Source organism: Coptis chinensis, chromosome 2 (genome assembly GCF_015680905.1).
Source record: "Coptis chinensis isolate HL-2020 chromosome 2, ASM1568090v1, whole genome shotgun sequence".
NCBI lineage: Eukaryota > Viridiplantae > Streptophyta > Magnoliopsida > Ranunculales > Ranunculaceae > Coptis > Coptis chinensis.
Genome location: NC_141457.1, coordinates 88,009,938 through 88,021,246, shown reverse-complemented (window position 1 = coordinate 88,021,246; position 11,309 = coordinate 88,009,938). Strand labels below are relative to the sequence as shown.

The 11,309-nt window shown below is 40.6% G+C and overlaps 2 protein-coding genes across 2 annotated transcripts; one reads left to right on the top strand and one right to left on the bottom strand.

Annotated features, from left to right (window-relative positions):
- Positions 1 to 475: 475 nt before the first annotated feature.
- On the top strand, positions 476 to 1,144 carry LOC147518656 (uncharacterized). The gene has a single exon (XM_086593973.1). The coding sequence runs from the start codon at positions 476 to 478 to the stop codon at positions 1,142 to 1,144; it is 669 nt and encodes a 222-aa protein (XP_086450099.1).
- Positions 1,145 to 8,655: 7,511 nt separating this feature from the next.
- LOC147518655 (7-deoxyloganetin glucosyltransferase-like) lies at positions 8,656 to 10,397 on the bottom strand. The gene is made up of 2 exons (XM_086590453.1): positions 9,761 to 10,397; positions 8,656 to 9,658 (listed from the first exon to the last, which is right to left on the bottom strand). The coding sequence occupies exons 1-2, from the start codon at positions 10,281 to 10,283 to the stop codon at positions 8,724 to 8,726; spliced, it is 1,458 nt and encodes a 485-aa protein (XP_086446579.1). The 5' UTR covers positions 10,284 to 10,397; the 3' UTR covers positions 8,656 to 8,723.
- Between the last annotated feature and the right edge of the window lie 912 nt (positions 10,398 to 11,309).

The window sequence follows — 11,309 nt, the reverse complement described above, 5'->3', positions numbered from 1 at the left end:
TTAGTCTACTAACTCACCTTCTATTGAAAAATCTCCTATTTGTGTTTCCATGTAAGAATCTCTTATTTCTGGCAGCACCACTGACACTCCCTGAGAAATTTATCTACTCCAAAATACCATCGGCATGTAAACCACTAACACACAAACCTTAAACATGTACAAAGTAATTCATTCCCACTTGAGTACACTACTGAACTTATCAGATTATGCAAATATAACCAAATAACAACCATGAAAGTAAGTTTGGATTACTTCAACTTCTAAAGATATTATGGATAGAATCATTGATGTCTACCCATGCACGAATTGGTCTAGAAATGCTCTTAGGAAATTAAGAGTGGAGAATAAAAAATAACAACCACATATTGAAACAAATAAAAACAATATAGAATATGGAGAAAAAAACACTTGGTTATCAAATCTATCAATAAGTAACTACATTTACATCTTTAGGATGCACTGAAATCTTATTATTATGTCAAAAGAAGTTTATCCGTTAGCATGGATGGAGCATGCTAATAACTTACCAGTCAGGAGCTATGCAGAAGCTACAAAGAAAAACCCTCTGCCACAGGTGGTGATGAATGATCTCTCACCTCCAGAACAGATGGGTGACTACCCCTCCATCACCATCACACCCTCCGCCTATGAAAAAGGATTGGAGTACTGCAGACACTGCCTCATTGGTCGTATTGACTTGGTGAAGATGCCGCTTGAGAAGGTCAGAAGACTGGCAAAGGAAAAATGGAATCCATCTGGGGAGTGGCTTATCACGCCAATTAGGAAAGGCTTCCTCTTCCTTCGCTTCTCAAATACAGATGACATGAATAGAGTATGGGCTCAGGGGGCCTGGAATTTTGACGAGGTCCCTCTCCGTCTAAGTCAATGGAGTCCCAATTTCAATCCAGAATTGCAGAGACAATCACATGCTTTGGTTTGGATTCGTCTGCCGAGACTTGGACAAGAATTCTGGGTGCCGGAAACGCTGCTCTCTATTGCACGAGGAGTTGGTTACCCAATGCAAATAGACGAGAAAACATTGCGTAGAGAGTATGGGTATTACGCAAGCATTCTGGTGGACATCGATTTGTCGAAGCCGTTACCGGATCAGATATATGTAAAAACGCCTCACTATAACTTTTAGCGAACAGTGGAAGTGGGCAACTTGCCTAAGATGTGCAATCACTGTAAAATTGTCAGGCACCTTGTAACGGAATGTAAGAAGCTTAAGAGGGCCATGAGTGTAGGCGGGAAAATTGTGGTCACAGACTCGACCCCTCCCCCTCCTCCCACAGACGTCTCTCTTCCCAAGAGGAAAAGGGGACACAGGCATAGGCGGGAACACGGGGAAACTAGTTCGGAGGTCTGGAAAGTCAAGCAAGGTAGTACCTCAGGAACGGCTAGTGGACCGGTGGTAAATAACAATTTCGAGGTCTTGAACACAATCAGTGAAGAGGTGGAAGGGGCTGTCAAAGAGGTTTTCTTTGACGCTATAGAGCCGCAAGTGGCAAATGATATTGTGGATGTGGATAAGGAGGTCTCCTCAGATTCTTTGGCTATGGTGTTACATGATATGAGTGATAACCTTATCATTCCATCAAAGATCGGGAGAAAGGGAATGAGATATTGTAAATGTGGAGGCAGATATGGTTCTCCATATGGTGGTCCATCAGGGTACTGCTCATGGGGACCAGGAGAACTCCAACAATACTAGCCTGCAACAGGATGCAATCGAGAGAAACAATGAAGAGAGGAGTACTCCTCCATGTTCTGGGGGTACGCAGCACGCGGAGATCTCTGAGTTGCATAAAGATTGGGGTTCCACATCGAATAGATGGGCAGACATGGCAGAGGAAAATCTACCACCTGATAAAGGGGATAACACAGCAAAGAAAAGAGGATATATGCCGCAATGGAAGTTGCAAAAGGTTTCTCCACCCAAGACAAGGCTTCGCCCTGGGGGGAAATCAGTAAATAAGAATTGAGGCTTGCCTCATTCGATAATAATCACATCTCTTTTCTTAATGAGGTGCATATTTTGGAATGTTTGAGGTATCTCGAATAATAAAACGAAGTCTAGGCTGGCAAAGCTTGTGAAAAGATGGGAGCCAGATATCATTGGTATAGCTGAGCCTAAGATGGATCCGTCTAGGTTCTCTACATCTTTTCTTCGTTCGGTGGGGCTTTGCACCCAAATTATTCACAATTCTAATGACAACAGGGTGCCTAATCTTTGGTTGCTTTGGAGGCATGATGTGTTGGCCCCAACTTTACACAGTCAATCGAGCCAACACATCACGGTAGAGTCCCAGAATGGGTTGATTACTATCATTCATGCAAGTTCAGTGTATGTGAGATGGAGACATTTATGGGCGGAGTTGAGTAGTCTAAACTCTTCATCTAGAGCATGGCTTATGATAGGCGACTTCAATGCTTATCTTAGTCTAACAGAAAAGAAAGGTGGAAGAACTCCCCGGTCTGTAGCAATGACGGACTTCAGAGATATGGTAAATTCAAATCAGCTGATGGAGGCTCCTCACTCTGGGTTCGAATTCACTTGGTGGAATAAACAGATGGGAGTGGACAAGGTTGTGGGGAAGCTGGACAGAGCTTTTGTAAACACTAAATGGAATCTTTTGCACCCAGGTTGGAGGTACAGGGCGCTGAGTAAGCTGTGCTCTGATCACTCACCCCTTGTTGGCTGGACAATCACAATCCCAAGGCCCAGGAATGTACCCTTCAAATTCTTCAAGATGTGGACTACTGACGCAAGCTTAAAGGATCTAGTGCTTCAGAGTTGGTCAGAGCCCATAGAAGGACACTCAGTTTTCGTGCTCACCCAAAAGCTTAAGCGTCTGAAAGGTGCTTTGAAGTGCTGGAATCGAAATATCTTTGGGAACTTGGACACAAAAGTTAGAGAGGAATCTGAGGTTCTGGAGACTATGCAAAAAGAGTTGGAGAGGAATTTCACTGATGCTCTGGCCACTGATCTGATTAACCAGGAAAACAAAGTCGAGGGCTTGCTAGAGCAAGAAGAATCCTTTTGGAGGCAGAAGTCCAAGGTAAAATGGGACAATGATCTGGATAAAAGTACTAAGTTCTTCCACGCCTTAGCTGATATGAACAGAAATAAATCTTACATTTCAGAACTCAGAAACACAGAGGGGGTGATTCTCTCTGATCAAAAGGAGATTGGGGATTTCATGGTGCGACAGTTTTCTAAGAAACTGAAAAGAGTCGAGCTACCGACGGATGATGACCTTATCAAGTTGTTGCCAAGGTCTGTGACAGACGAGGATAATGTGAGCTTGACTCGGTTGCCCTCTCTGGGGGAAATAAAGAAGGCAGTTTTTTATTTGAACCAAGATAGCTCTCCTGGGCCGGATGGTTTCATAGGTCACTTCTTTCAAACTTTCTGGGAGGTAGTAGGGTTGGACATGGCCAGGGCGGTACAATATTTTTTCATCAGAAGTCGTATTCCGCGAAGCTTTAATGCAAACTTCTTGGTAATGATCCCAAAAGAAAAGGGCGCGAATAAGCTGGATAGATTCAGACCGATATGTTTGGCAAACTTCGGGTTCAAGGTCATTACAAAAATCTTGGCTTCAAGGCTAAATACTCTCGCTCAGAGGATCGTCACAAAAGAACAATATGGGTTCATTGCTAATCGGAACTCTTCTCAAGCTATGGGGTTGGCTTTTGAGCTCGTCAATGAGCTGCATGTCAGGAGACGAGGTGGAAATATAGGCATCAAGCTGGATATTTCGCAGGCCTTTGATACTCTGGATTGAAAATTTCTTTAGGTAGTTATGCAGAGAATGGGGTTTGATGAGAAACTGATAGGGTGGATTCAGGGAGCTGTAACGAATAATACCATTTCGATTCTTTTGAATGGAGGTCCGATTCGGTGTTTCACAGTGGAGAGAGGGCTCAGGCAAGGAGACCCACTTTCGCCCGATACTTTTGCCTTCGAGAGGATTGTCGAGTAAAGGGGCTGGAATGGCTTTTGCGTGAACAGGGGAAAATTGAGAGAATGGTGATACAAAGTAATTACTCCAGCCCTACACATCTTATGTTCGCTGATGATATATTTATCTTCTGTAATGCAAAAAGGAGGCAGCTCATTAATCTCATGGAGCTTCTAGACTCCTATCAGTTGGCTTTGGGGCAGCTAATAAGCAAAGCTAAATGCAAGATTTTCTTGAGTCCAATGGCACATAGAAGGAAGCAGGACATTGAGGATATCATGGGCATAAAAGAGGGTTTCCTACCGGAAAGATATTTAAGTGTTCCCTTAATTGTGGGCAGGGTTACAAGAGCAACGTTAGCGCCTATGGTCGACAAGATCAGGAAATGGGCAGTCGGTTGGGTGGGAAAGATGCTATCCTTCAAGGGTCGAGTGGTTCTGGCTAAGCAGGTTCTCAATAGCATACTGGTACATAACATAGCTATTTACAAATGGCTAGTGTCGGTGATTAAAGAATGCGAGGGTATTATCAGAAATTTCATTTGGAGTGGCAGCCCATCGGAGAGGAAATTCATCACAGTAAAATGGCAAAAGGTTTGTCGGCCAGAGGAAGAGGGTGGACTGGGCCTCCGTAAGCTCAGAGATATAAACCTATCGATGCTCATGAAACTTGCCTGGAGTTTATTGAACGACACTTCGGATTGGTCAGAGTTCATGAATGGAAAATACAGGAACAAATCGGGGGGTTGGTCGAGCCATAAGAAATCTACAGTGTGGACCGATCTACAATGGGCTCTCAGAGAGATGGATACGCATCAAGGGTGGATCATTGGGAAAGGAGAGAACATAAGTTTATGGAGGGATAACTGGATAGGGGAGGTGATCATCGGAAACCATCTCCAGGACAAAAGGCTTCTGCAGAAACTCAAAGCACCACTCAGTGCTTGCATTCAGGGGAATCAATGGAAGTTCCCGAACTCCCTGAAACAAATTCTTAACAGCCTTGGGGTGGATTTAAGTCAGCTGCAGCTCCCAGATCAGCACAGAGAAGACAGAAGAGTATGGCTCCAATCCACCAATGGCTTGTTCTCGGTAAGCTCGGCACATGAAGCAATAAAAGAGAGGGACAATGGGCCGCTGTGGACCAAGTTTCTCTGGTCAGCTGAGGTGTTGCCAAGGACGCATGGGATAGGATGGAAAATACTTAATGGGGCCATGCATACAGACGAGAAACTAAGGGCGAGGAATTTTCAGTTGGCGTCTCGCTGTTGCATCTGTGCAGAGGTTGAGGAAACGTAAGACCATCTTCTATTTGAATGTATGTTTGCACAAAGGTGCTGGGAGCTCATAGAAAAGAACATGCAGCACCACACGAAGATTGCAAATTGGGAGGATATGTTAATAAAGTGTCGAAATGAAGCCCCTCAAATGACGGGATCTATGGAGGGCAGCTGCAATCACTTGTTTGGTTGCTGTTTGGAGAAATAGAAATGGGGTCTTATATGGCAGCAAAAAGTCGAGCATAAGGTCTGTCATGTTTCAAGTTCGAGGAGCGATCAAAAGAGCATATGACCGATCGAAGAAACACATGAACAATTCCACCAGAGACTTGGAAGTTCTGAAGGCCTGGAAGTTACCGGCAAAGCTAAGGAGGGCTCCATGCATACTTGAATGCTATTGGGTAGCACCTCCCAGTACCATGATTAAAGTGAACGTTGATGGCTGTTCACGAGGTAATCTGGGAATTTCAGGTTGGGGCACGCTTCTTCGAGACAGTACCGGCAAGGTTATTGGTGCATATATTGGAGGTCTGGGCATTTCCACTAACTTTATAGCGGAGAGTTTTGCGATAGTGGAGGGCATTTCAAAAGCGGTGGAACTGGGATGTAAACATATCTGGGTGGAATCCGACTCTACTGCGGCTGTGAAATCTTTTCAAAATGATCAGGTACATTGGCATATTCGAGCAGCTTGGGACAAAGTGAAAGGGCTCGCGGAATGGATCATTGTGACTAACACTTGGCGTGAGGTTAACTTTGGTGCGGACATCTGTTCCAAAGAAGCATCACACTTGGCAAAGGGAGAGAAGAAGTGGTGGGATGGCAGGCCTGCATTCGTGCATAAAATTGAGGATATGAACACCACGTACTATAGATTTGTAAGCTGAGCTTTGAGATAGTGATTGACTATCAATCATATCTATTCTTTGTACAACATATCGAAAATGCAATATAACGTATAGGATACACTCATATCCAATGGTAGATGAGAACCATATAATGGAAAGAACTGTACATGAACTGTAGGAAAATATGTATAGATAACAGAAAGAAAATTTTAATTAATTTTTTTGGGTTTTGAATAAGTTTGATAGAAATTATAAAAAGGTGGGTTGTTTTAAGTCAGATCCCCAAGACTTGAAAGTTTTTGGAAAACTTGAGTCAATCCCAACCAGATAGTTGGATTACTCTCTTGGACCGAGCATAATGCATTGGGGGATAACACATGTAGACTTTGTAAACATAATTATTATGAGGTTGAAGACGGGGGCAAGTTGGTGTTTCACAATTCAAGCACCAACTTTCTCTCTTAGCTCGTCTCTTACGTGCATATGAACTCTTACCTAAACCAGGAATGATTTTTGGTATATGTGTCCATATCTTAAGCTGAAGTTCTCTAGGAAGTGCTTGCACACGATCATTGAAACTGATCTATCCAGTCTTGCTAGGTGGAGGGTTTTTGTTTGCTACAGAAGACATTTTTGAAAAGTTTTTTTAGAAACGAGAGAGATTTAGGAGGGCAAAAGATTTAAACGAGAGGGGAAAGATTTTTAAGAAAAGAAATTTTTTTTGAAAATTTTGGAAAATTTTGAGTATTTTAACGTCAGATTCTCGAGACAAAATAGAGAGGTGGAGGCAAAAAGATAGAATTAAACAGAGAATAGTATCACTTTGGGTTACTCTATTTGTTTAATTCTCGTTTGGAGATACCTCATCTTTTTTTTTTTGGTTTGTTTTCTCATTCAAAATATATCTCTATCTATATAGAGGTTTTGCCAAGAAGATAAAATTATATGTTAATCCGGTATCATTTTGGTTACTTCGGACGTATAACTTTCATTTTTTATATCTTCTGGTTTTTAAAACTATGGAGAGATATTTTAAGAAACTCGTACTCAAAAGTTGTGATTCTAGATGTTACTACTTTAAAACAAATCATAACAGATATTCTCAACCAATCACTCTCACTCCTTTAATCCATGACGGCGGCACCATTTGAAGCTTGTAATATTGTAATGAGTATACTTCAAAAGAGTTAGATTAAGAGTTGAGGTTTATCTTAAATTGTTTAGATCGAGTTTGAGTGAGGGAGATATGAAGAAAAAAGGTAGACTTTTGTAGGATTAGAATGGTTTTTAGCTAATGAACTTGAAAGCTTGATTGTTTGATTGAAATGACTTGAAAACATGAAAGGAAGATTGATTAAAATATTGAAATGAAAGCAACAAACAAGATTGAAAATGAAAACAAATAACAAATAACAAGTTTGATTGAAATAAAGAAAAGGACATAACAAGTTGATTGAATTAAATTAAAACAACAATAAATTACAAAGCATGAATTGAAAACAAGACAAGAAAATAAACAAACCAAATGGTTTGGATCCTAAGACAATGGATGAGTTCTCTCTCCCTTGCTTTTTGTTTATATAGCCCTACTTTTGCCAATTACAGATTTGCCCTCCTCCATTACAAACTAGACACCTCACCCCTTTCACTTTAGCTTTTACTTTTTGGTGCCTTCTTGACTAAGGTAGGTTTAGGGAAAAGTTTTCATAATTTGAAATAATGGCCTCCATCTTTGGTCTTCTGATTTGAGGACTTTCACTGTTGACTTTGACTTTTTCAACACTTTTCCATAGCAGCTATTGGTTTTTGTAATAAGCGTGATTAAGGCTCCTTTTGGTGTTAAGACACAGCTTTTATGATAAGTGGTCTGAAATACTCCTTAACTTGAAAAAGACAGTAAAAGCTATGGGTTGTCTTTTCGTCAAACGTAAGAGGGATTGTAATGCAGCAATATACGGATAATAAAACACACATTTGGGAGCTGATCATCTGCTTGTATAGCAGTCAAAGCACTTGCACTCCTTATGCTGCATGATGTAACCTAAAAAGACACACTAAGTAGTTCTTGGCAAAAGTTTGTTAGTCATATAAGCTCCTAAATATTGATAACATGCACAACCAAAAATACGCAACTCAGAGTAGGATGGGGACTTCCCATAGAGACGGGAATGAGGTAATGACCATTGAAGAATAGGAGATGGGAGTCGGTTGATGAGATAGACTACCGCAGAAACTGCATCAACCCAATGAGTTAAAGGAACATGACTAGTGAACAAAAGAGTACGAGCCATATCAGCTATGTGGCGATGAATTTTTTTTTTTTTTTTTTTTTTAAACCATTATGTTCTGTACTTTGGGCATATATGGCGTGATGTTCTGAAAACAGCATGGGCTTTTTCGCGCGGTGTATCTAAAGCAGCGGGATTTGATGTCGAATCTTTGATGTCTGGGCTGAAAATGTTTGGTGTTTATTTGGTCAAAATATTTGGTGTTTTTCAAGTCTCACAATTAAAGATGCTATAAGGAACCAAGATTTGAGTTTAAGTAAACGTAAGTACCATTGTACCAAGAATTCAAGATTGAAATTTATTCAAACCAAACTAGTACGTATAGAATAAGAATAGTAGTTTATTCTAGTTGCGTACGGGTTAGAACTTCCTTGATAATTTTATCCAAATTCACATAAGAAGATCCAGCAGATTTTGCTGAATCTTCAGCACTCTTCTTCCACACCATAGCTTGTTTCTTCATTCCCTTACCCTTTTCACCTTCCATCAACTCTCTCACAAGTTCCTCGACATCATCCCTTTTGACATCATTACCTATCTCCATACCAATACCAAAATGAACACAAGCATCCCTGCAGTTTGTTTGTTGATCACCAAAGAAAGGCCAACTGAGAACTGGAACACCACCACATATAGCATCCATAGTCGAATTCCAGCCACTATGCGTTAAGAACCCACCAGTGGAAGAGTGCCTGAGGACTTGTTCTTGCGGACACCAACCTGATACCAAACCCCTCTCTGCAGTCTCCTCCACAAACTGTGGTGGCAGAATTGATGCTTCGCCGATAACAAGATCGGGTCTAATAACCCACAAGAAAGGGTGTTTGCTATTAGCTAGTCCCCAAGCAAATTCATTGATTTGTTGCGAAGTCATAACTGTGGTACTACCGAAATTAACATAAACAACAGAGTTCAGTTCTTGAGTATTAAGCCATGGAATGCAATCTTCATTTTCTTTCCACAGATTGGATCCCACCGATCTCAATTGGGTGTTCTGTGGTAGTTGCTCAAGAAGCAACTGAAGAGGGCCCATTGTATAAATAGGAGGTAGTAGACATCTCATTGCTTCTAAAACACTGTTCTCTAAGGCATCAAATGTGTTGAAAATGATTGCGGAAGCCTTAGAGGCGCTTTGCACTTGTTCATCGAAATAATTGTGCAGGGTTTTATCATCATCCCAAAAGAAGCTCGGAAGATCTTTGAGTCGGATATCCCTTACACAAGGGATCGAGTCGATATGTTTGTTGAGATACCCATTTGTTAAATCACTCTTATCTATTAAGTCAGGGAAAAGGAAATATCAGTAAAGATTCGCATTGAGTTCAAATAATACTAGACAAAAACGAAAAAATTATCAAGGTTTTGATATATATTTACCTTTTACGGGGACAAGTCCTTTTTCAGCTAGGTGTTGACAATGAAGATAAATCATCAAAACACAAGCACTCACTGGGCATAACAGAACATTTGGGATACCATGCTCTTTAGCTGCTTCCAGTGGGAAGCTCATGAATATATCGGATATGATGCATGTAACTGGAGGGTTATCTGCCGATGCTTTGTTAAGCTTGGCAATGAGGTTGAGAAATGGGCCTAGAAAGTTCTTCGTCATGGAGTCGCAAAGGGCTAATATGTCTTGACTGACATTGATATCAGATACAGCTAGACCATCTGGGATGGTTTCGAATTCGAAGTCTGGCAAGCCTTTGAGCGAATCAGGTCCTCTAGATTTCAGTATCCTTTGATGGTTGTATTCCGTGTTTACAAAGGTGATGTGAAAGCCTTTGCAGTGTAGAAGTTTTGCAAATTTAAGCATGGCAATAATATGACTTTGGAATGGTAGTGGTATGCAAACCGCATGAGGTTTCTTATTGGCTGCTAAAGAATACTTCATTTCCATTTTTCTCACAGAATGCAGAGGGAGGTGTCAGAGGAGCTCTTTCTATCCTCTACACTTGAATGAGAATATGATGAATTTGAATGATTCTCTACACTCAAATGAGAATATGATGAATTTGAATGATTCAAAGTTACAAACAATTATACCCATAGGGCATCACCAATGGAGCCTTTATATGGGCCTATCTTCAAATTTGAAGGAGCAATTGAAAAAGCACCTTTCCAATGCAGCCCCTATAAGGGCCTCTATAAATACCATCCTTGAAAAGTATCTTTATATTTGAAGACAATTTTAGAGTTTTTACTTACATGTTTTACTCTATTGTCCAAACCCGGCCCGTCACCAATGTATTTTCACATAGCCCAACCCGGGTTTGAATCCCATCACCTAGTTGGAACACAGTACCTGCGATTCACATAATCAAGCTGAACACCACTAGACCAACTTAACATGTACATCAAATCAAATATTTCCAGGAACTATTCTTCATTTATGAAGTTTGGCACTGTAGAACCCCTCCAACATACGCCTTTCAAATCATTTCTCTCCTCTAATTAAACCTTTAAAAGGCTGATGTAGCCCTCTATTTTGACGGCCTGCATTGGTGATGCCCTTATAGGGTATTTGTAGGGTATATAGAGAATTACATAAAACTCAAATAATATCCTAATTTTTCATAGTCTAGAGCATACTTTCCATACACCATATATTATAATACTAGGTATTGTTGTTCTGATTTTCTTGCCGCACATTGATTATAAAAAAAGAATTATGGAGACAAATTCTTCGAAATTGATATGTCGGCCATATATGTGGGTGTAGAATAAAAACTTTAAGTCTTAAATGCGAATTGCAAGTTGCTAGAGACATGTATAATTAAAGGTTGTCTTACCAAATTCAAGACTTGCCAAATGCAACCTCACCATAGCATTGATATGCTTAAGTTTCCATATGCCGCACCAAATGTCAATTTTGTTTTCACCATAAATTAATTGCTAAGTAATTACTATGGCAAAGCTTACATAT